Source organism: Cynocephalus volans, chromosome 7 (genome assembly GCF_027409185.1).
Source record: "Cynocephalus volans isolate mCynVol1 chromosome 7, mCynVol1.pri, whole genome shotgun sequence".
NCBI classification, from domain to species: domain Eukaryota; kingdom Metazoa; phylum Chordata; class Mammalia; order Dermoptera; family Cynocephalidae; genus Cynocephalus; species Cynocephalus volans.
In genome coordinates, this window is record NC_084466.1 from 87,932,787 (window position 1) to 87,958,955 (window position 26,169).

Here is a 26,169-nt window from a genome sequence, read left to right on the forward strand (position 1 = left end):
TGATTTATGGTGCTGCTTAAGTTCTCTGTTTCCTTATTGATCTTCTGTCTGGGCTTCTATCCATTACTGCAAGTGGAGTGCTGAAGTCTCAAACTATTACTGTAGAGCTGTCTATTTCTTCCTTGAATTCTGTCAATATTTTGAAGCTCCTTTGTTAGGTTTTTATATGCTTATAAGTGGTACACATTCTTGCACTAATGAACCTTTTATCAACATATAATGTCCTTCTTTGTCTCTTGTAAACTTTTGTGATTTAAAATCTATTTTGTCTGATATTAATATAGTCACGTGGTTCTCTATTGGTTACTATTTGCTTGGAATATCTTTTTCCATCCCTTGACTTTCAACCTCTTTGTGTCCTTATATGATATCTAAAGTGAATCTCTTGTAGACAGCATATAGATGGATCCTGATTTTCTTATTCAATTTGCCAATCTGTCTTTTAGTGGGAGAGTTTAATACATTTACATTTAATGTAATTACTCATAAAGAAGAATTTGCTTCTACTATTTAACTATTTGTTTTCTGGGTATCCTATATGTGTTTTGTTCCTTGATTCTTCCATTACTGCCTTTTTTTGGTACTTAGTTAATTTTTTTTTCTTTTTTTTGTGACCGGTAAGGGGATCGCAACCCTTGGCTTGGTTTCACCCACACCACGCTCAGCTGGTGAGCGCACCAGTCATCCCTATATAGGATCTGAACCCGCGGCGGGAGCGCCACTGCGCTCTCAGCGCTGTACCCTCCTGAGTGAGCCACGGGGTCAGCCTTTAGTTAATTTTTTTTAGTGTACTATTTTGATTCCCTTATTTTCTTTTGTGTATATTCTTAGTTACTTTCTTAATGGTTACCTTGAGATTACAATTAATATCTTAAACTTATAACAATTTAATCTGAACAATACCAGCTTAGTTTTAATTGTATAAAAATATCCTATTTCTTATATGAGGGTACTTCAAAAAGTTAATGGAAAACTAGATTAAAAAGATAATACAGGGCCGAACCTTTGGCTCACTCAGGAGAGTGTGGCACTGGGAGCGCAATGGCGCTGGGAGTGCCGAGGCTGTGGGTTCAGATCCTATATAGGGATGGCCGGTGCGCTCACTGGCTGAGTGCGGTGCGGGCGACACCAAGCCAAGGGTTGTGATCCCCTTACCGGTCACAACAACAACAACAACAAAAAAGATAAAACAAATCTTTCCATGAACTTTTTGAAGTACTCATACATCTCCATCCTTCTCCATTTATATTATTATCAAAGATTACATCTTTACACAATGTATGCCCACTAACATAGATTTATAATTATTGTTTTATTCACTTACATTTTAAATTGTATAAAAAAAGAAAGTAGTTACAAACCAAACCAAAAGAACAACAGAACTGGCTTTTATATTCACCTATAAAGTTGCCTTTACTAGTATTCATTAATTTTTTCTTTTCTATTCAAGTTATTATATAATGTCCTTTCATTTCAGCCTAAAAGACACCCTTTAGAATTTCTTATGGGGTAGGTAAACTGGAAATAAACTCCTCAGCTTTTGTTTATCTGGAAGTGTCTTGATTTTTTCTTCATTCTTGAAGGATACCTTTGCAAGATACAAAATTCTTGGTTGACGGTTTTTGTTGTTTTTAAATTTCAGGACTTTAAATATATCACCCCACTGTCTTCTGGCCTCCAAGATTTCTGCTGAGAAATCTGCCGATAATCTTATTGAGGATACTCGTACTTAGTGAGTCACTTTTTTCTTGCTGCTTTCAAGAATCTTTTTTTGAAAGAGCACACCCAGGGTCCTAGGTGGAGTTAAGGGCAGCCTCCTCTGCCCAGAAGCAGGTAAGGAGCCTACCCAGGGTCCTAGGCAAGAGCTGAGGGCAGCTCTCTCCTCCCAGAAACAGGCAAGGAGCACACTCAGGGTCCTAGGCAGGAGTTGAGAGCAGCCCCCTCCACCCAGAAGCAGGCAAGGAGCATGTCCAGGGTTTGAGGCAGGAGCTGAGGGCAGCATCCCCCACCTGGCATCAGGCAAGAAAGCACAGTGAAAACACTGCTTCCATCTGGGTGGCCCACTACAGCCACTGCCACAGCCATGGCTGCCACAAAAGCGGCTTGATAACACAGCAGTAGCCACAGCAACCATGCAGGTAGCCCAACAGACACTAGACTTCATTTATACAAGGAGAGTCACCAGCAGAGACCAGAAAAAGAAGAGGATGTCTCTCTCCTCAAAGCCCACTCCAGTGTAACAGAAGAAGCAACTGCTCTACCAGATGACCATCTAGCAAGACGGAAATAGTAGAAATAGGAAAATCAAAGAAAATATGACACCACCAAAAGAAAACAATTAATTCTCAAATACTAGACGCTTTAGAGCAGGAAACACTTGAAATGATTTAAAAGGAATTCCAAGCAACAATCTTAAGGAAACTCACTGAGATATATGAGAAGACTCAGTTAGACAACATAATGAAATGAGAAAAAAAATCCAGGATATGAAGGAGGAAATTCACAGAGAGATTAATACCTTACAAAAATGTAGTAGAACTCATGGAACTGAAAGATTGACTCAATGAGATAAAACGGACAACCAAGAGCTTAAGCAGCAGACTAGAACAACCAGAAGAAAGAATTTCTGATCTTGAAGACAGTCTTATTAAAATAACTCAGGCAAACAAAAAAAAGGAGAAAAGAATTTGAAAAATGAAGAAAATCTAAGAGAACTAGCAGACAACCTTAAATGCACAAACATTCAACTCATAGGTTTTCCAGATGAGGAGGAGAAAGGAAAAGGTATGGAAAACGTATTCAACAAAATAATAACAGAAAACTTCCCAGGTATAGGGAGAGACATGAACCTTCAGATCCAGGAGGTTCAAAGATCCCCAAACAGATTCAACCCAAAAAGATCCTCTCCAAGACACAATATAGTCAAACTGGCAAAGCTAATAGACAAAGAGAGCATCGTAAATGAAGCAAGAAAAAAACATCAAGTCACCCATAGGGAAGCCCTTATCAGACTAATAGCAGACTTCTCAACAGAAACTGTACAGGCCAGAAGAAAATGGGATGATATATTCAAAATACTAAAAAACAAACAAACAAAAAAACCAACTGTCAGCCAAGAATACTATACCCAGCAAGGCTATCCTTCAGGGAAAAATAGTGTATTTCCCAGACAAACAAAAACTGTGAGAGTTCATCATCACACAACCAGCCCTGCAAGAAGTCCTCAAGGGAGTGCTACATCTGGAATCCAAAAAACAGTAATTACTGGTACAAATACACAAGAAAGAACAAAACCCACTAGTTATGCAAAAATGCAAATGAGAAAGAGAAAGAAACTTAATCTTACCACCACAAAAAAACAAAATGACAATGAAATAAAAGCAAACAAACTCTCAATCTCTTTGGAAGATGACAGGGAAACAACTCATTTTTCTAAAACTAGTAGGTAGGAGGGGAGAGTCAAGCACATTTATCCTGTCTTTTTTATATGAAGTATTCCTCAGTGTAACTATAAATAGCTGACGAGGAAACATTTTAGTCTAGTGAAGTATCTCAGGTAGTAAATAAAGAGGGAATAAAATAATTAGAATATGATATTTTGCAAATTCCTATTGAAACAATGGATCTAGCAAATGATCATCAATGTCTGCTAATGTCACAGGGAGAAGATCAGACACAATGGGCCTCCTGCAGTGAGAACATATATGTCTGAAGCCAAATCTAACCTGAGTGAGACCAAGCCTCGGGATTCAGCAACCAATCACCAGGAAATGCAGGGGACAGCAGAACATGTTAAATGACACTACCGGGATGTAGCCAGCAAATCCAGACCTTGGGAAACTCTATGGGGTAAAGGAGAAATATTAAATGAAGGGGTAACCTATAGATTAAAAGAAACTTAAGAGACAGCTAACATAGCAATCAATACAAGAAGAAGAACTTTTGTGGATCCTGACATAAACAAATCAATTGTAAGAAAGAAAGGGAAGGGGAGAGAATTGGAGCAATTTCAACATGTTTAATGCTTGATTATATCAAGGAATTATTATTGATTTTAAAAATGTGAAAAAAATTTTGAGTAATTGGCATCTTACTAGCTATAGTTCTGTTCAAACTCTCTGTTTTTTCATAATTCAGTAGGTAGTGTGTTTCTATGAATTTTTTCATTTCATCTAGTTGATCTAATCTGTTGACCAACAACTATTCTCTTATAATCTCTTTGATTTCTGTAAATTTGGTTGTAATGACCCCTCTTTCATTTCTGATTTTAGTCATTTGAGTCTTCTCTGCTTTTTCTTAGTCCTTTTAGGTAAAAATTTGTCAATTTTGTGGATCTTTTCAAAGTACCAACTTTTGGTTTTATTGATTTTCTCTTTTTTTTTTTTTTCTATTTTCTATTTTATCTATGCTCTAATTTTTAGTATTTACTTCCTTTGGTCTGAGCTTAGTTTGTTCTTCATTTTCTAGTTTCTTTTTTTTAAAATTTATTTTATTCATTGAATCAAAATCGATTATACATATTTTGGGAGTTGAACATTGAGATATGTTGATTAAATCAATATTACTAGCATATATTTTGTTACAAATCACAATTATTCTTTATGCCCCTTGTCCAATCTCTCCCCTTTCCATTTACTAGTTTCTTAAGGTGTAAAGGTGATTGCTGATCTCCTTTTTTTTTTATTAATGTATATATTTACATTAAATAAGCTTTCCTTTTAATTGTGCTAAAAATTTTTTAAAAAATTATTTCTTTAGGCTTCTGGTCAAGATGGTGGAATAGATGGTCCCCAGTGTCACTCTCTCCCATAAATCAACCAATTTACTTCTATAAAAAAGTAATGACAGCCAAGCTGGAGGTTACACCACTAGGGGTCAGGGGAAGAGGAGGAGAGATCTATGGAGTTCATGAAGGCAGAAGACACTATGAGAGAGAAAAAATTGCTCTGACTGTTTTGAGTCCCGGCTGCATACAGGCTGGAGCTGCTGAGTGCACAGAGAGGGAGCCAGCAAAAGCTGCAGCTGTGCCCTTTGGATGAAGTTGCTTGGAGGTGGCAGGGGAGAAGAGAGACTTGGTGGCCCCCAGGCCAGCATGGCCACTAATAGGGTTCCCATGGACCCACATAGGCGTGAAGAACCACAACATCTGAAAAAAAGGAGCCACTCAGAGGCTGGTGAGTCATCGCAAGGGACCAGCGCATGGCCCATCCCATGGGAAATGTTAGCAGCATGGATGGTGGGGGAGATGGGCCCACTGGGGGAACACTGGGGCACAGCAAGGATAGCTGATCTGCCCTTCAATCAGCACAGGACCACTCAGAGGAGACTGGTCAGGATTATAGAATTGCATGGGGTGAAAAGACTCAGGCCCAGACCAGAGTTTCTATACAACCCAGGTGCACAAGATCTCATGAGAGCCGGAAGTACCTATAAAGTCAACCATTAAACCCTGAGCTGCACAAAAAGCCTTCCCTAGGGAATCAGCAGCAAAGCAGCAATTTAGTTCAACCACAGAGCTCAAGTACTGGTCCTCACAGGAAGTTCCCCCATTTTAGAAGGAAGCAAAGGACAACAAATTAGTTCTAGCACAGAGTTTAAATGAAGGGAACAGCAAATAATCCAACACAGAAATGAAAGAAAAAAAAAAATATCTGCAACCAGAGACCAAGTTTGATACTAACCAGTAAAGGTCTCATTTCACCAAAGAACACCTATAACACCTAGAAGGACAGGAAGTCCCCTGGGCTACCAAGCCAGAAAAGGGGGAAGGCTGGGGGCCTTGACCATGCCCCCCTGACACCTGCAGCCAGCCCAGCGGCAACAACTGAGCCACCGCAGGAAGCACCGCAGGCTCTCCCAAGCCAGGACTCTGGAGGGCCCAGCGCCTTAGCCACGCCCTCCCGACATGTGCAACGAGCCCTGTAACAACCACCAAGCTGTAGCTGAAGGGCCCCAGGTACCCAAGCTGGGACAGTGGCGGGTGAGGGCTTTTGCCACATCCCCCTGACATCTGCACCCAGCCCAGCAATGACCAAGCCACCACTGGAAGCCCCATGGTCTCCCCTGTGGGAATGTGGGGGTGCCACAGCCCTCAACCCCACCTCTCCTCCTTCCTTCTTCTTCCATCCTATTTCCTTCCTCTTTCCCCTCTCCCTTCCCTTCCAACTGCTCCACAACAACATCCTAGAATGTAAAAAATAATAAAATTGCCTTTTCTTTAAAAAAAAAATTATTCCCTTGTCTTTTGACAGTTTGAGTATAATGTGTGTCACTATGAGTCTCTTTGGGTTTTTGCTACTGAGAGTTCACTGAGCTGCATGGACTTGTAAATCCATGTCTTTCTTTCTTTTCTTTTTTTTTGACCTCGGCACAGTGTGGTCAGCACCACGCTCAGCCAGTGAGCGCACCAGCCATCGCTATATAGGATCCGAACCCGCGGCCTTGGCGCTACCAGCGCTGCACTCTCCCGAGTGAGCCACGGGGCCGGCCCCCATGTCTTTCAAAATCTGAGAAGTTTTGGCCATTATTTCTTCAAATAGTCTCTCTGCTCCTTTCTATCTCTTCCCCTTCTGAAACTCTCATAACAAATACATTGGTCCACTTGATGGTTTCTTATGATAATAATTATGATAAATACTAATTAATATTCTCTAATGCTGCCCAATAATGCTGGAATTATATTAAATGGAGCAGCAAGGACTAGGATTTCTTGAAATCTTAAGACTGGATTTATGGATATAAAGAAAATACAATAGTATAGGCTTAAACCAATTATCAAAAATACCAGCTTACTAAGAACCACAAGAACCTAAGAGACACAGAAAGTTGAGGAGTTTCTACAGCAAAGAAATATCATGATAGGAAATTTGACGTAATTCACCTATATGCCTAGTACTCTAGAATATGCATAGAACTATGCGACACAAGAATTAACATTCCCATTCTAAAAGTGTTTAAATTTTTATTGTAGAGATAAAACTTACATAACAAATAAAGACTTAACATATAAAAAGGTTATGTCCAGAAGGAGGAGAGGTAAAGTGATTAATGTATACTGGATGTCTCTGTCACTGAGACAGAAGAAGGTAACAACAGGTGCAAGCAAAAGTAAATTTACAGGAAAGGAAAAGATAAATATTAGAGGTGATGTTTCTACAAAGGCTTCTATTTTGTGGGAAACTGAAGCATAAAATACAGGGACTGAGGAGGTCTAAGAGGGAAATAGAGAGGGAGTAACACTGAAGACGGGTGAGTACTGTTCACAAAACAGACCTGCAAGGCACCGATTCACCTGGCCACATAATTTATCGCTGATAGTTCTTCACGGGCTATGTATGAAAATGAAATGAATGGCTGGATTAACATAAGAACTAAAATGTTTGGGGACAAATCGGGTAGCAAAGTAAAAGAGAAAAAAAGAGAACAAATGTAATCAATCAATCAGCCTAGTAAGGATGGGCTCAGAATTAAAGCCAGAAGGAGGCTGGACTGCAAGAGAAAGGAAGGGTCAAGAGACTGGAGGTCTCAAGATTACCAAAGGAATGCATACTGAAAAGTAGGGAGTATGGAAGTTAGGGAAAGAGGAAGGTATGTACAGATAGCTGGATATTGTGATGTAAGATTTTATTGGTGTAAACGTGCTAGTGACAATCAGAATCAGGTAACATATGGGTGGCTGAACTGCGAGCAGGTAACAATCAGTGGAGATAGGGAAGTCAAAACTTGTGAGGCTAGAATATTAACAGGATGAAGAGAAAGAATATGAACTAGACTGGGTAAGAGAATGACTGCTAGATTAACACTGTGACATCCACGAACAGGAGTCAAGAATGGAACAGTGGTGGACTGAACCTCAAAGAAGGAAGGGTCCTCTATGAGCTAATGGCTAAAGTTAGGGTAGTATTAAGTGTAGTGTATTAACTAAGTAGCTTTCTTGAAAAATAATTGATTAAATATATTTGAAGGGTACAGAATTGAATATCAATACCTGTGCACAATGTGTGATGATCAAATCAGGATAATTAGCATGTTCTTCATTGTAAAACATAATCATTCTTTGTGTGCATTAACCAATTTTGCACTCGCCGCCTTCCCCTCCCCCTTTCCCACCTCTAGTAATCACAGTTCTGTTTTCTCCTTCTGAAGTTCAGTGTATTATTGTGATCTATTCTTTCCTCCCTCCCTTCCTTCCTCCCTCCCTTCTTTCTTTCCTTCCTTCTTTGCTCTGACATATGAGAACATGTGGTGTTTCTCTTTCTGTGCCTGGCTTATTTCACTTAACATAATTTTCTCCAAGCTCATCCATGTAGCTGCAAATGACAGAATTTCATTCCTTTTTATGGCTGAGTAGTATTCCATTGTGTATATACACCACATTTTCCTTATCCAGTCATTTGTTGATGGACATTTAGGTAGATTCCATATCTTGGCTGTTGTAAATAGAGCTGCAATAAACTTGGGACTGCAGGTATCCCTTTGACATGATGATCTCCATTCCTTTGGGTATATACCTAGAAGTGGGATTGCTGGATCATATGGTGGTTCTATCTGCAGTTGTTTGAGAACCTCCCTACTGTTTTCACTAATGGTTGCACTAATTTACAGTCCCACCAACAGAAGGGCTCCTCTTTCTTTGCATCCTCATCAGCATTTGTTATTCAGACTTTTTGATAATAGCCATTAGTCTAGCCATTGGCTAGATATTAGCCAATAGTCTAACTGGAGTGAGATAATATCTCAGAGTGGTTTTGATTTGCATTTCCCTAATGATTAGTGATGTTGAGCATTTTTTCATATACTTATCAGCCATCTGTATGTCTTCTTTTGAGAAATGTCTTTTCAGCTCCTTTCCCCATTTTCATAGAATTTTTTTTTAAAACTATTAAGTTGTTTGACTTCCCTGTATACTCTGGGTATTAATCCCTTGCTGGAAAACCTCCAGGTTTTCAAATTTGTTGGCGTATACTTATTCATAACAGCCTCTAATGATTCTTTGTATTACTGTGGTATCAGTTGTAATGTCTCCTTTTTCATTTCTGATATTCGTTATTTGGGTCTTTTCTCTTCTTTTTTTAGTCAGTCTGGCTAATGGCTCATCTATTTTTTTCATCTTTTCAAAAGCCAACTTTTTTTCATTGACCTTTTGTACTGTTCTTTTAGTGTTTATTTCATTTAGCTCTGCTCTGATCTTATTTCTCTCCATCTACTAATTTTGGGATTGAATTGTTCTAACTTTTCTAGTTCTTTGAGGTGTAAGCAGGGTGTTTATCAGAAGTTTTTCTATTCTTTTGATGTAAGCATTTATTGCAATAAAATTCCCTCTTAATACTGCTTTTGCAGTATTCCATGGGTTTTGGTAAGGAGTGCTTGTATTTTCATTTGTTTCAAGGAATTTTTTGATTCCCTGCTTTATTTCTTCTTTGACCCATTTGTCATTCAGGAGACTGTTGTTTAATTTTCATGTATTTGTATAGTTTCCAAAGCTTTGTTTGTTGTTAATTTCTAATTTTATTCCATTGTGGTCTGAAAATATACTTGATATGATTTTAAACTTTTAAAATTTGTTGAGAATTAATTTGGCCTAACATGTCAATCCTGGAGAATGACCCATGTACTGATGAGAAGAATGTATATTCTGCAGTTGTTGGATGAAATGTTCTTTATATGTTTGCCAAGTCCATTTGGTCTAAAGTGGTGTTTAAATGCAGTATTTCTGTGCTAATTCTTTGTCCAGATCATCTGTCCAATGCTGACAGCAGTGTGTTAAAGACCCCAACTACTGTTGTGAGGGGTGTGCGCCTATCTCTCCTCTTAGATCCAATAACAGTTGCTTTATACATCTGGGTGCTCTGGTGTTGGGTGCATGTATATTTATGACTGTTATTTCTTCTTGCTGCATTGATCCTTTTATCATTATCTAATGTCCTTCCTTGTCTCTTTTTACAGTTCTTGGTTTCAAGTCCATTTTATCTGATATAAGCATGGCAACTCCTGCTCTTTTTTGGCTTCCATTTGCATGGAATGTCTTTTTCCATCCCTTCCACTATTAGTCTATATGTGTCTTTATTGGTGAAATGAGCTTCTTACAGGCAACATATAGTGGGGTCTAGCTTTTTAATCCATTCAGCCAGTCTATATCTTTTAAGTGGGGCTTTAGTCCATTGACATTCAGGGTTATTACTGAAAGGTATTGCCTTGTTCCTGCCATTTCATTAAATTCTTTTTGGTTGTTTCATTTTTCTTTTGTTCTTTTCTTTCCCTTTTATTGTTTATCTTTGCTGTTTTGTGTTTTTAGTAGTGATAAGACATATTTTTTTTCTTTCTCTTTCTCATTTGTGTATCTGTTCTACTAGTTTTAGGAGTGGTTTTCAAAGGCAGAGACTCTTTCCTGTAGAAGTGTTCTATTTTGGAAGTTGGGTTGGGTGTTTTAAGCTTGGATCTGGGAGAGTGTGGTAGTGCAGGCTTCATATGTGTTTTAATCTTAAAGGTGTAATTAAGCTAAAACTATCCCCATCCTTGGTAATTAGTTTTATAATTCTCAAAACATTTATGTGAAATAAATCCCATAAAAATTGCCTAATACAAATTCCACAGAGATCATTTAAATTATCAACCATTCCTTTACCATTTGAATGATTCTAAGTTACATTTCATCATAAATTTCAGAAATGATGTATTCCAATTATTTTTTAATCAGCTGTGTACAAAACATTCTGATATGAACTTAAGGACATTTTAAAGTTTAATTTAATATACAATGTATATCAATTATAAATTTAAACTAACACAATTTTTTTCTATTAGGACTCTTTTGGAAACGAAACTCTGTCCTATGACTGAGATAGTTATTTTTCTGCTTGATAAAGAAATAATACTTGTTTGCTGAGATGTGAATAAGAAATATACATCAAGAAAAGTACCTTAAGGCAGATATTTTAAAAATTCTATGCAAAGGGAAATATATTTACCATAATAGAGACCAAGTAAAATGAAACAAAATACAAGAAAATGGAAACAATTCATAAATGTTCATTAATATCTTTTAAACTTACTATATCTATCAGATACTAATTCTAGGGATTAAAAAAAAAGTTCACACAAGACATTAAATAAACATAAAATCCTAATAATTACTTACTGTATAAGAGAAGCTCTTTCAAAGTACTGAATGGCTTTTTCACAAAACTGGGTGTCAATGTAATAGGCTCCGAGCCACTCAATGACTTCAATATTAGAAGGGAAATACCTATATGACTGGAAAAAATATGGAATGTGAAAATACAACTTCAGTGGCAATGTATACTTTACTTTTGAAATACTTTACCTGTTGAATGGATTAATTTATCCAATGCGAAATTTTTTAATAAAAAAGTACGAGCTGTCATAAGTATAGTCACATGTCACTTAAGGATGGGGATACATTCTGAGAAACACATCATCAGGTGATTTTGTCATTGTGTGAACATAAGAATGTACTTGCACAACCTAGACGGCATTGGCCTCCTATATACCCAGGCTATATGGTAGTCTATTGCCCCTAGGCTATAAACCTGCACAGCATATTACTGTACTGAATACTGTAGGCAACTATAAAATAACAGTAAGTACTTGCGGATCGAAACATAGAAAAGGTAATGCCTTGTGCTACAATGTTATGATGGCTATGACATACTGACACTAGACAGTACGTTTTTCAGTTACCTATGGGACCACTGTCATGTTCACAGTCCATCACTGACTGAAACATCATTATCCAATGCATGACTGCTCTTCACAAGTTTTAAAACTATATAAGATTTAGGGCTGGCCTGTGGCTCACTCAGGAGAGTGTGGTGCTGATAACACCAAGGCCTTGGGTTCGGATCCCATATAGGGATGGCTGGTTAGCTCACTGGGTGAGCGTGGTGCTGACAATACCGAGTCAAGGGTTAAGATCTCCTTACCAGTCATCTTTAAAAAAAAAAAAAAACAACTCTACAAGATTTAGAAAACTTAAGCTTTGACACATTTTCCAATTATTTATAAATATCTTTTTTTATATACTGATATATAACCTGAGTTAAACATCTAAAAGAACCAAAAAGGGATGCATACCATCAAGAGAAAAATGAATCTGTACTTTTAATTTCATTTTTATTAAAATTAATCAAAAACTAACTTCACATTCTAAGAATGATTTATTTTATTTTAAATAAATCATTATTTAAAAACTAATTAGATTTTCTAAAGCTTTCAAGGCCTGCTGCCTTCTTATAACAATTCATCCAATGTTAAAAAATAGTAGAAAAGTAAGATAATACACCTACCTCATAGTAATATTGAAATGCTTGGGATTTATCTCCTTCACTATCATATAATTCTCCTAGTTTAGACAAAGCTCTAGAATCAGTTGGCACAACACTGATCAGTTGCATTAGCCATTCAATAGCTTGACTGGGGTCTTCCATTAATTCATATCTTGGGCAATGTCAGTTAAAGATAACACAATTTTTCTACATTCATTAATCAATAAGCAAACCTAAAAACATTATAATAAAAATATTTCTTAGCCTACAGTAATGTGTCATTTTGTACTGCTTATTCTTTCTTCAGGGATGGAGATGGTAAATGAGGCACTACTGTATCTATCATTCTTGCTCCCCACATATATATATATATATATATATATATATATGTATATATATCTTGCTTTTCCTTTTGCTTCATTATGATCCACTAAGATCATAAGATCCACTAAGATCAATTTCTAGTAGAATTATTCAAAACACTGTCAAAAATCCATCATTAAAAGAATTCCCAGTGTTGTACTCAATTATTCTGTCTCTCTTAACATGCTCAGCATATTAAGAGAATAGTTTACATATGAGTTTTCTCTAATTAGATTATAAGCCCAAGAGAAGGGAGTTCTTTTTTTGTAGCTTCCTTTACTACATAGTAAGTCCTCTGCATACACTCAAATAATTTATTCATACCAATGCTTATTGACTACTTACTTACTATTTATTTTTATATTCAATGTCTCGATGAAATAAAAATATTCCAATACAAAGTTTAACTGAAAAAGTAGTGTCTCTTGTTTTTAATGATGACAAATGTGATACCAAAAGAAAAAAATATATATAAGTAAGGAAATGTATTCAGCCTCAAACATATCAATTGCTTGATTGGATCCAAGTTGATTATGAACTGGGCAGTATCAGATCATGATGCTGGAACTTTCACAGAAATTAAATGGATTAAAAAAATGCAAAAAGACTAAGAGGAATAACTATGACACCACTTGCTATAAAACTAAAATTCCTTAATAAACAAATTTTTAATCTATTCTATCAAAAGTACAGCAGATAGCACTTAACATAATTAATGGTATACCTCACAATATACTTTTTTCTAAACATATTTGTATGAAACTTATATCAAGATAATAGTAATTTAAAAACCTATCTAAGATTTTAATCCTTTCCAATGTTATAGTTAAAACTTATGAAAATAAAGAGAGAAATTTAAGTGCTTTTCAAATAGTGTGAAAGGCATTAAAAACAACATACTCCTGCTTCTCTAATGTGGGGGGGGGGACTAAAGAACACGAGGAGTTGTAGAAGAAAGTGACATGAGAGCAATGTTTCATGGTTCTACATTCCCCCGAGTTCTAAACACAACACTGGCACAAACAGTACATATCAATAAATGACCACTGAATGAATGAAATTAATGAGTGAGTTAATATAAAGTGCTGCATACTTTTGAAAGCTATAATGTTTGGAGAGTTGATAGTCCCTATACCTACATGTCAGCTAAAACAGGTAAGATATATTACCCAAACTCAGTCAACAGTACTATTCAGTAATGAACAATATTTTCCTTTTGATTAGTAAATTGAAGCAATGATACCCTAACAAGCCTCAGAATTAGTAAAGTATTCTAAAGTATTACTTTCTAAAGTAGTTTACTCTCATAGAATAGCTTATGTGTACCCCAAATGTCATACTCAATTCAATTATTATTTCCAAAAATTAATACATAATAGTTTTAACCTTTATCTAATTCCTCTTAACGATGCAAATAATCTTTAAAAACAGGATCACTCAATATTCTTATCACATGTTATTCTGCTAGTTAGATTATCCTCATCATTTACTTCAACAATTACTTCATTGGCTAAACGTATTTAATAACTGATACTCAGTCACCAATTGAGTAAATTAATAACCGTCCTTAAGTTTTCAAATAAGATACACATTGGCTATCTGGTAAAGAACTTGGGCGCTGTTCCGCAGGATTGCGTGGAGTTTCAGGAAACAGTCCAAAGCCTCATCTAGCCGGTTCAGCTTCTTATAGGTGAGACCTTCGAAAACAGAAAAAGAAAAAACGAGAAAAACAAAACTATAAGCATATTACTGGAATTCATTTACTCAAAGTAACAGAATCCACCTTTAAATATACGTAAGTACTCATCCAGAAGAGAACACGAAGATAAACTGAGGAAGTTTTAAAAGAACAGTGGGGGTGGGGGTTCTCCTTTGGCAGACCCCGAAACATGCTATGAAGCTTCAGTGATTTCAAAAACGTGTATGAGTTTGCGGGGGGGGGGGGGGGGGGGGGGTAGGAATTGACAAGCAGGTCAACAGAACAGAATAAACAGGTCAGAAATTGACTCATTTATAGAAATTGGCTAATGGGCATTTAAAATCAATGGGCAGGAAGGGACTGGTAATATAATGGTGCCAGAGAAATTGTAAATGAAGGGGAAAAGTATACATTCTTATTTCATAAAAAATTAATTCAAAATTTATTTTAAAATTAAATAGAAAAAACAAAGCTGTAAGAGTATGAAAAGAAATATAGGAAAATAATTTTATAATCTTGGAGTAAGAAAAGGGCTTTATAAAGCAATAAACAAAGCCACAAATTTTTAAAAACTCGCATTTAACTATATCAATATAAAAATTCTGTTTGATAAAAGAAATTATAAACAAAGTTAAAAATTAAACATTAGAATAGGAAAAATATTTAAATCTTACAAAGTGAATAAATAAGTATATATTTAGGCAAGCAAGCTCCTGCATGAAGGACTTGGCTCTTTTCTCTTCTGTCCCAGTAATGCTCTCTTCCTAAATACCCAAATGGTCAAACCCCCTCTTCCTTCCAACACAATTTGAAATGTCACCTTCTCAGTGACATCTAAAATTTCTAATTCCTGCCTGCCCCCCCATTCTCCAATGTTGGCAGCAGGTCTTCCCTTCGCCTTCAGGCAGGAGACCAAAGAGTCTTCTGCAGGGTGAAAGATCCAATTGACTGATGGGCAGGTCTCCAACTAAATAAATCACACTGTGGGGTAAATGTCAACCCATCAACCTTACCCCTGGACCCAGAGACTCCACGCAGCTTTGAGCTGAACACTCCTAAATACCAGGAGACAGCCCAAGATCATCAGACAGCTGAGGAAAGGCTATAACACGAAAAAGAGAATAAAACAAACAAGGAAACTTAAAAAAGCAAAAAACACCTATGCAGGGAGAAGACGTCAAAAGAAACTTCAGTAATAACCCAAGACCAGACCCAGTGTTGAATGGATGTGTGTTCACAACACGGCACACTCATTCACGCCCAGGGAGCCATGATGCCCAACCAGGCGACCTCCAAAAGGTAGAGAAGGGAATGAGACAGAGGTCAGGCCTCATGGCTTAGAATGTTTTATTAAAAATAAAATCTGAAGTAAATATGGTAAAATGTTAACATGTGTTAAATTGGGGTGGTGAGTACATGGGTATTTATTTTTTTCTATGTACTTTTTTGAATGTTTGAAATTGTTCCTAATAAAGGAAGAAAATGAAATTTTTTTCCCCCATCTATCAGTTTGGCAAAAGTTAAAAAGAATGAAAATATCCAGTATCATCAGGAATTTGGGAAATCAGTCTTACACAATGTGGTGGAAACAGACACTGGAAAAGCCTTTCTGGAGGGCAATATGGCAACACTGATCCAAATTTCACAAGTGCACAGCTTCTGAATCATTAATTCCATTTAAAATAATCTACATTTTGAGAAGCAGTAGTCTTCAACTTTTGTCAACTCCTCCTCCTAATGAGTTGTAGCACTTTAAGCCATAAATAAACAAACAAACAAAACAACACACACAAAGCAAAAAATAAACGCAAAGCAGTTTTTCCTTGTTTCACTCACCAATATTGTAGAGCGCTTCAGTACAAGAGGAATCGTTCCTTAGAGCCTCTTTGTAGAATTCAGCTGCCTTCTCATAATCACCATTTGCAAAAACTGTGTTCCCTTTATTAGTAAGAGCTGATGGATTATACCTATCAGAGTTCACAGCTAAATCTGCATAGCTGCTGGCTTGTGCAAATTCATTTTCCTAAATAAAGTACAAAATATATACAAATTATATAAATTTCACCAGATATCTTTTCTGACTATTATGAGATTATAAAATTTATAAACAGACTTTCTGAAATTACAGACATGATGAATTTACATATCTTGGGCTTGACAGGCTGATTCTACAAATGATTCTTAATCATCAAGCTCAACTACCCAAGCTTCTTACGACTGACTTCTCCACAGTCTCACGGTTTGAATAACAACACTATTTATATGTAGGTGGTTCCATGTTCAATGCCCAAATTCCATGTCATCATTTGCTGCAATGCTCCCCTGCCCACCTGAAACCCTGAAATAGCATCACTGTCCTCCCTGCCCCTAGCACACTGGCTGCATCACCTACGAGGGCTATGCCCTTTCAGCAACCCACCGTTTTCTCTCTTCACCACCAAATGCTTGGTCAGGACCGTGCCATCATTCACATGAGCTGCAGGAACCTCTCCATTTTTAAATGTTGTGGCCATTTGAGCCAGGTGAGCTTGGTTAAGCCATTTAAAGAACTACATTTCCTAGAAGCCCCTTCCCTGAATGGCTCCTGTCTGAACTTGGCCAAAGGAGGAACTCCATGCCATCTGGAATGCACACCTAAAGCAGTGGCCTTTACTCTCCAAAGGCCTTTTTCTTGACATCAGTGGCAGAATCAACACAGAAGTGCCTGTGGGTGCCAGCCCATCTTCACTCACCTCCACTCCACGTCCAGCTCTTCCTCCCAACTGTGCTGTCCTATGACAGGGCTTGGCTGTGGACCCATGAGGAGGCAGCTGCATGGGGCAACCTCAGACCTCCCATGAAGGCCCTCCGAATCACCCTGTGGCAGCTGGTCATGCATGGCCACTCACTGAATGACAGATGTGCCTCCTCAGATCCCCAAGTCCCTGTCTACACCTTCACTGCCACAGCTGCTCCACAACTGTATAACATCTAATTCCATATCCCTTCTCTCTTAGCACTCACAATGACTGTCCCCTGATCAAACTTTTTAAAAAATTTAGGTATAACTCACATATCATAAAATTGACTCTTGATATGTATTATTCAGTGGCATTTAGTACACTCACAAAGTTGTGCCACCATCACCAAATCTACTTCCAGAACATTTTTATCACCCTCAAAAGAAACCCTGTACTCATCAATAGTCACTATTCATTTCCCCCACCAGTCCTTGGCAATCACTAATCTGCTTTCTATCTCCAAGGATTCTGGACATTTGATATAAATGGAATCATACAAAATACAGCCTTTTGTGTCTGGCTTCTTTTACTTAGCACAATATTTTTGGGTACCTCCATGTGTAGCATATATCAGTATTTCATTCCTTTTCATGGCTGAATAATATTCCATTGTGTGGATATACCACATTTTATTTATATACTCCATGATGGAAATTTAGATTATTTCCATTTACCTTTTTGGTTACTATGAATAATGCCCTTATAAACGTTCATATGCAAGTTTTTGTGTGAACTCTGATTGAACTCTGATACAAAAATGAGTATCAACAAGGGGGGTGCTGCTGTCTTAAAAAGCAAAACACGTAACACTGTCTTTTGGACTAGGCAGCAGGCAAAATTTATAACAGCTGTGAGGGGCTGGAGAGATGGTGAACTGAGTGCAGCATGGGAAGGTGGGAAGAAATTGTCATCAGAGGCTGGATAAAGAGCAAGTCATGTTTGTAGTCATGAAACTGGCAAAACTGGCACCTACAGAGTAACTTGGAAGATAGAAAGTGTACCTAATGAACATGTGCAGGTGGCTAAGATTTCTAGGCAGGATGCTGAAAGTGCCAACTGACTTATTTTAACTGAGTATGATAAGGTACAGAAACAGAGAGATGGGCTAAAGAGAGAACTGTTCTGTTTACAAGTAAAATTTAGAGGAAATATAGAAGAACCTGAACTTGCTGGGTTGGAAATAAAATAATTTCATGTCTCTATTTTCTCTTATTGGCTATGAAAAAATACCTCTAGGCCCCACATTTCTCCGGGCAGAAAGCAGGCTGAGGAAGCTAATCAGTTGCAAATATAGGCTATTTCTCACATAAAAGGAAGATGCTCTCAGAGGGCAGAGCCAAGAACCACACAGGATAAAGGATTGGGGGATCACTCCCAGGAAATAGAGCTGGGTCCTAATCAAGTAATATTTCCTTTCCCCAGATTAGGGGGCACTGACCACACGCTGAGGTGGGTCTTAGAACTGCTAAGGACGAGTGACTGTATGTGCCTCCATCCCTCCCGATTGAATGAAAAGGTTTATTACAGTTACTTCTGGGGGCAGGTGACATTTTTTCATTCACAAATCTTTGGATCAAGAGGAAAGAGGAACTGTGCCTGCAAAAGCCATCTCTGTCCAGACCTGATGCAGATCGTGGCTTTGGCACCTGATGGAGTTTGGATGTGTTGTCCCATCCAAAACTAATGCGGAAATTTGATTCTCAATGTGGCAGTGTTGGAAACTGATTGAGTCATGGGGGTGGATCCCTCATGAATGGATTAATGCTCTCCCTGGCGGGTAGGGGTAGTGAGTGAGTTCTCGCTCTATTAGTTCCCGCGAGAGCTCGTTGCTTAAAAAAACCCTGGCACTCTCTCTCTCTCTCTTGCTTCCTCTCTCTCTTGCTTCCTCTCGCCATGTGATCTGCTTGTACCTGCTAGCTCCCTGCCACTTTCCTCCATGAGCAGAAGCAGCCTGAGGCCCTTGCCAGAGGCAGCTGTCCCAGAATCGTAAGCCAAATAAACCTCTCTTCTTTATAAATTACCCAGTCTCAGGTATTTCTGTTATAGCAACACAAAACGGACTAAAACAGCACCTGATGCTGATTGGATGAAATTGTGTGAGTCTTGGGAGGAGTAAGTAAGGTGGGATGTGAATAACTGGGGCTTGAGTGCAGGCAGTGTAGACAATGGCCCTCAATGGATCATGCCTCCCAGTGCTCTGCGCTAGTATGGTTCTCTCCCATGTTTTTGTCCAGTAAAATGATAACAAACTCGATGCATGCTGGAGCCTGAGATATGCCTGTGCACTGGGGTTTGCTCTCGTGGAACCCAGTGCAACAAAACAAGTCTGGGCTGGAGAAGCTTCAAGGGAAGACTAAGGTGCCCTGGCTGACGGCTCAGCTAAATGCCAGACATGAGGGAGGCATTTGGACAATTGGGCCTCAGTCCATTCTCAGATGATAGCAGCTGCATAAGTAACTCCAGGCAAGACCAGCAGAAGAAACACCCAGGTGAACCCAGCTCATGAGGTATAATGTGAGCAAATACATGGTTACTACAAGCCACTGAGTTTGGGGGCAGTTCATTTCACAGCAGCAGAAAACTGATACACCTGCATGCTGGATACCAACAACATTCTTTCAACTATGTATCATATGCAGCTACATACCAGACTCATCACTCTGCCTCAAAACATTCTTCATTATAACCATGTTCCTCAGAACTACATACAACAAACTACTGCTCAGATCCAACAGCTATGCTAGGTTGACTAAGTTCTCTTTCTTGTTTCTTTAAAATTTCTGTTGGTCTCCTTCTGCACATTCATTAAACCTGACAAAGGTTTGGTCACTGACTTGGTCACGACGTTTGGTAACGACTTTCTAAATTCAAGTCTTAATGGCTATAGTAGACACTGTGCTTCATCCTGTAGATCTGTCCTTCAGAACTGATAGGAATGCTGCTGGCTCTGGAAACTGCGCTGGACTCAAGAGAGAGAGGCACCGTGCTGCCTTCCTGCAGAGCAGGCTACATCCAATGACCGGCTGATGAAAGAGTCCAAAGGTCCTACTCTCTCATCCTAACAGGGGACAGTGCTGAGGGGCCACCCCAGCTGCAGAGCATCTGCAATGCTGGCTAAGGCCTTGTGGTGGTGACTGCATCACAGCCCAACCTCTCCCTCTGCTCAGTCTTCTCTCCTTTGCCCCCAGGATCTCCTGCAGAAGCTTTGAGGGAGGTGCTGATCCCCCAGGAGCTGACTTGAAAAGTTCCACCCTACGTAGCAGGTGAATCTCCATCTCAGAGTTGGCTGTCTCACCAGCGTCAGAGCCTTTTATGAGCCTTCACTCTCTTGTACTGCCCCTCTGGTTTCAGTACTCCTCCTCTGCATGCCTTCCTTTACTTCAAAGACATCATACTACCTTGGTTGTTCTCCTATCTTCTTGATCTGATTCTTACTCTTTCCTCCTTGCTGTGTGTATATTCCAAAGTTAGTTCTCAGTTCTGTGCTATGCTTTCACCCTTGGAGAGATCATCTATTATCAAAGCTTTAACCTCTGCAGAAATGATCATCAAATTTCATCTCCAACCCCAATTTCCTTTCTGAGGTCAGTTCCACATGCCTCCAGGACATTTTCATTTCGATGTATCACCATCACTACAAAAAATTTTAAATATATTTAAAAGCAAACAGCATCTTTTCCCCTAATCAGCACCCTCCTCTGGACATGCAAATGGCACCACTCTCCCGCCAGTATATTTGGAACACTTGGAGTCATTCGTCAACCAGGGTTTTCAACTCTTTCTTCATCTTAACACACGAGGGATATGATACCTTTGCACTAGTAACAGCAGTTCAGCTCAGCAGTGAGTCTCAATGGCACAGAAATCAGAAGCACTAGGAGGGACTGGAAATTTAGTTTAATAAACACAATGACTCTTATGTACACCTCTCCTCCCAGCACTTTCTTGCTTCTGTGCTTTTGTTTGTTCTATTAGTCTCCTGCAAATACCCCTTTCTCTCTTGTCCATATTCTGACCTTCAAGATCCAACTTCTCTATGAAATTTTTCCTGGAAGCCCCAAATTAAAATGTTATTTGCCTTCTCTGAATTTCTGAAGCACTGACTACTTACATTAATTTATTGTTCTCTACTTTGAACCTTTGAACCAAATCAAAAAATCTCACTTTAAGGGAGCTTTTAGACTTTTGGTATTTCCAGTTGTCACACTGTGGCTAATGTCTGGAATCCTGCTCACAGTGCCAACTGTAGAGACACTTATCCTGTTCGTGACACCAATTGTAAAGCTAGGTGATCACACCAGTTGTCGGCTCTTTTACCTGCTGGTAATCCTGCTGACTGGGCCAACTGTTGAGCTAGGGCTAATTCTAATGTCCAGACTGGGTCACAAACCCTTCATATGCCAGGCTGGGTCACCAGACCCCTTCATGCAGGTCTATGAGCTAGGTAACTGGCCAAAAGGTCCTTGGAGCCATGGGTTGGAAAGCATGGCCATGCCGGGCGGACACCTGAGGCAGACGCCTGCCCGCCTGCTTCACTAAACCTCCTCTCTTCTCTCTCTACTCTCTCTCTCTCTCTCTCTCTCAAGAACACAAGAATAGCAACAAAACTAAAAAGATACATTGGCATGCATGTGCACTAACTCTGCGCGCGTGCGCGCACACACACACACATACACAATTTGCTTACAAAGAATGCTGAACCAGACCCAACTAGACCCAAGGCGAGGGCCCTGACCAAACTTTTCTATTTTCCCAACACCAGTGATTGGCATCCAGTAGATGCTCAATGAATGCTTGCTACAGATGATACTTTGTAACATTCTATAGGTCATTTAACCTAAGATGCCACTTTCTTCATTACTAATACATCCCTAGTTCACCTCCCAGCTGCGCACTCCACGATTCTGTGATGGGCGCCTGCCGCCACAGTTCTTCCCCCTCCCTTCTCCTTCAGGGATGGTCTTCTCTCTCATGTCGGCAAACTCTGGCCTGGCCCTGCTCACCTTTCATGATCAGATACTCTATGATCCATTCCATTTACATTCTCTACCACTCTTCTTGGGGCCTCTCCTTACCCATGATCCACAGGCAGAAATTCAGTAATATAAAAATACAAGATCAACTCTTAGTTGTAAAAAACAAAACTTACCAAATAATACAGGAATGAGAGGTTGGTTGCAGCTGCACTTTTCACTCTACTGTCCTTCTTTTCAAACATTTTTAAGGTCTCTACAGCCTAGAAATGGAACATCTGAAAGTTACTGACATTATAATATGGCAACACTAGACCTTACAATTGTGAAAAAGATGAGTGTGTCTGGAAGGTAAGACATGGGAAGGGCACAAGAGGAGTGTCAAAGAAAACAGATGACGAGATGAGAATTTCATTCAAGAACTAGAATTTATGAAAAAGAATAAAATGCACATTCTGGAACTAAAAATACACAACCTGAAATTAAAAACACATAGATGGTTTAACAGCAGATTAAATACAGCTGAAGAGAGGACTGGTGACTGGAAAAAAGGTCAGTAAATATTGAGACTTGTGAGTCATGTGAAGCAGTTTAGTGTTTATCCTGTATAACGGAGGAAGGGGTGAAGGCTTGAAAGATTTTACCTAAGAGACATGATCAACTTTATTCTTTACAAAATAATTCTGGGATTTCTACTTATGGCTATAACAGACCCTTCCACAGAAGGCCATTTTCCTCCAGAAAGCTAGGAAAGTTATGTAAAATACTAAAAATACTTTTTGGAGGCCCTGGAGAGCTACTAAGGCAACCAGGACTTGAAGGCTAAGATCTCAGAAAACATTCAGACTAAATAAGGCACAAAGAAAAGGCTAAAAAAAGGTTCTTAGAAAAAAATATGAGACATATGGGGAACACAGTGAACAGTTCTAAAATAAATGTAACCAGAGTTCCAGAAGGGGAAGAAAGACAATTCTCCAAAACCAATAACAGAAAATAATTCTAGGAGTATTATTACAAAAAATGATCTGATAACATTTTCAAGTCATGGGAAATTAAAGTACATTTTTAAACCACCTAGCAGGTCTGACATAATCCTAACCAAATAAGATATGTAAAATGGTCAGACACTTTACATGGTCATGGAACTCAACTTAGAAATTATTGCAGAATATCAGGAAGGAAAAAAAGGTAGAGAAAGGCAATGGGTTCTCCTTCCTTCCTTCTTTTAAAATACTCTTACTGAATAAAAAATACTCAACCTCTTGGTGACTCCTGCTCCTGTGAAGTTATTGTGTCCAAGCAAAAACCTTGCTTTAGCTTTTACAATGGTTGTCAGCTACAGCCATTGCAAATACCTGCTGAATTCTGAGATGTGTGATATTCAATGTCTGACCTCAAATAAGGCATCTCGAATGAATTACCAGTAAGCATGTTGATTCAATTTTTTTGATGGTCAGAAGGACTTTTAAATACTAGATTCTATATACCTTAGTTACAATGAGTAAATTCATATTCTTTTAAAGGGCTTTTGATGACTTTAAAGAAAAGCACTGAAAGTTTCTAGGCTAGTAATTTATAATTCCACAAAGTAAACACTGGAAAAGAAAAACCCAAACATCATATCCCCACTTTTAAGATTCTATTTCTTACTTTCTTGGAACTACCAAGAAATTTGTAAAACTTACCTCAAAAATTATTGTGGCTAATATCGCTCATCCTATAGAAATGATCTCATTGAATCTTCTTTTTTCCTCACTCCCCATCCCATCATCAATTCTTTACAAAACCTCCACAGCTATTAACATAAAAGCCAGTGCTGTTTTGAATCTCTAAGTTTTATAAGCTGCGTTTCACTTTGAATAAGAATTGAGATGTTTTAATCTTTACTTTTAGATTATGTCACAATAAATGTACGTGTTACTTCAAAACATAAGGCACTTGAATAGTTATAATTCATATATATCCATTAAACTCTCTGAGGTAAAGTGTAGAAGGAAAAAAAGCTGTTCTCTAACATATACAACATACATAAAACAGAATACAAAAAGAAAACAAGCAACAATAATACTTTTAAAAAGAAATGCTATAGTGGTTTATACCTGCTTTTAGAAGTAGCCATTCAAATTATATTCAAGGAAATGTGTTGAATTTTAAAATTTTGAAATTTACTACTTTGTAGCTCATTGATAACAATACTTTAAGGCTACATTTAACACCAAATCTATTTTCTCCCAAAATGGTTACTATGAATCCAAATAATACATAAAAAGCAAGGTAATCCAAAGCTATTACATAAGAGAATTAACAAAGCTATTTAGAACTTAAAACATCCACTTAAAAACATTTGATGGTAAACATATATCGTATTTTAAGTTTCTAAACTATGAACAATTCTACAAAGGCTATAAAATTATTCTAATAAAAGGAACACTCTCAGGTATTTTCTGGCTCAGATTTTTGTTTTCAAAATAGGTTATTTTCATAATTGTTCTTTAAATGTGCATGAGTATATAGCCAATATTTCTGTTTTTAAAAGTTATAATTTATAACTTTTAATATTTAAAAAATATTATAATTTATTTAGAAACAAAAATGATAAAAGTGTATTTAAGGTCAAAATTAAATTTAATTGTAAAGGGCAAAAAAAATAATGAAAATAAACATTGTTCCCCCCCCCCCAAAAGCCGTTAGGAAACTAGGTCTATTTCCGTCCTGGTCTTCCCTGCCAGCTGAGGCCACCTAGCTCCTGGCCGCGACATCCCACTGAGTCTGTCCCTGCACCATCACTGGCCTCCAGAACAACTACTTCATTCTATTCACCTTTGGGTTTTTGGCAGAGTTTTTTCTCTACTACAAAAATGGCTACAAAGACCACCACTATCACAAAGACCTAAATACTCTACAATTTCAGTATCTTTTCTTAAAAAAAAGTATTTAGAGCTAACTCTAGAATTATATCCTTATAGAAGAAGGCATAAATTTTTCTCTTTTTACTTTGAATTGTAAATAGTCTTACTTAAATGATCATTATGAAATATGTCAACCCAATTCTTTTTAATCTAATAGTGTTCCTTTCAAACTAAGGTTGTATTATACCCACCTCATCATACTTACAATATGCAAACAAAAGAAATACAAAGTGAAAGCAGCAGTGTTGAAAAGAAAGCAGAAATGGCATTTTAAAATTATCGGTAAACTAACTGATATTAAAAACTTGAAAATGCAAATGGAACAAAAGATATGTTGAATGAGATTACCTAAGAAAGCAACAGACAGCAGATCTGGGTTACATGAATTTTAATATGAAACAATCAGAGTGTTTATTCTTTAATGGATGCAGTTTTAACACATGAACTATGGAAATGCATTGTTAACTCTTTCTAAAAAGACCCTTTAAAAATAAAATGTCAAGAAAAAACTGGCAAACACGGTTTACTCCATTTTGTCATCTATAACAGTTAATCTCACAAACAAGATTTTTTTTTTTTTTGGTTCTTAGCTCACTTGAGCAAGATGATAAAGACCAATTTGTCTTACTTCCCTTCCACTGAAAGAGTATCACAACAGCGGTAGAGAGTGATCAGTGGCATTTTTAATGACCATGGGTGCCATGATGAAATGACAGAACAGACGTAAGGATACTTTGAAATCTTTTTAGTGCTTTGTAAATGCTAAAAAATGAAGTGTAGTAAATTGACATCCACAACAGAACCACCCCATGGCACCGCATTGTATTAACCATCCAATTATCACGCGAGTGCTGGGGGGCTGCTTTATTCTACGCTCATATTCTCTGCGTAGAAGATGTTCTCCCTCCTCTTCTGGAAAGGGCTTAGTCCTTTTTGTTTTCTCCCATATAAGAGAAAGGTCCTTAAATAGGAAGAAAAACTAAAAGCACAGGCTTGGGACAGGATGTGGGAAAGATGAGGTCGCTTTCCCTAGCCCTTCCTCTGTGGGTGGAAACTGGCGCAACTGAGCTATCTACTTCCTGGCACACATGACACTAATTGGTTTTACAAACTAAGATAAAAAGTTTCACTCTGTTTACTTTCTCCATCATCCCCTTTTTC

General features: G+C 38.0%; 1 protein-coding gene across 7 annotated transcripts in view; it reads right to left on the minus strand.

Moving 5' to 3' along the window:
- The window catches only part of IFT88 (intraflagellar transport 88), a 162,089-nt gene that overhangs the window by 45,045 nt on the left and 90,875 nt on the right, over nucleotides 1-26,169 (minus strand). For all 7 annotated transcript variants that reach the window (XM_063101884.1, XM_063101881.1, XM_063101885.1 and 4 more), the window contains 5 exons: nucleotides 22,276-22,362; nucleotides 16,183-16,369; nucleotides 14,236-14,344; nucleotides 12,306-12,456; nucleotides 11,138-11,253 (listed from right to left, as the gene is read on the minus strand). In XM_063101884.1, coding sequence (XP_062957954.1) covers nucleotides 11,138-11,253; nucleotides 12,306-12,456; nucleotides 14,236-14,344; nucleotides 16,183-16,369; nucleotides 22,276-22,362 — 650 coding nt within the window. The remainder of the gene's footprint in view (nucleotides 1-11,137; nucleotides 11,254-12,305; nucleotides 12,457-14,235; nucleotides 14,345-16,182; nucleotides 16,370-22,275; nucleotides 22,363-26,169) is intronic.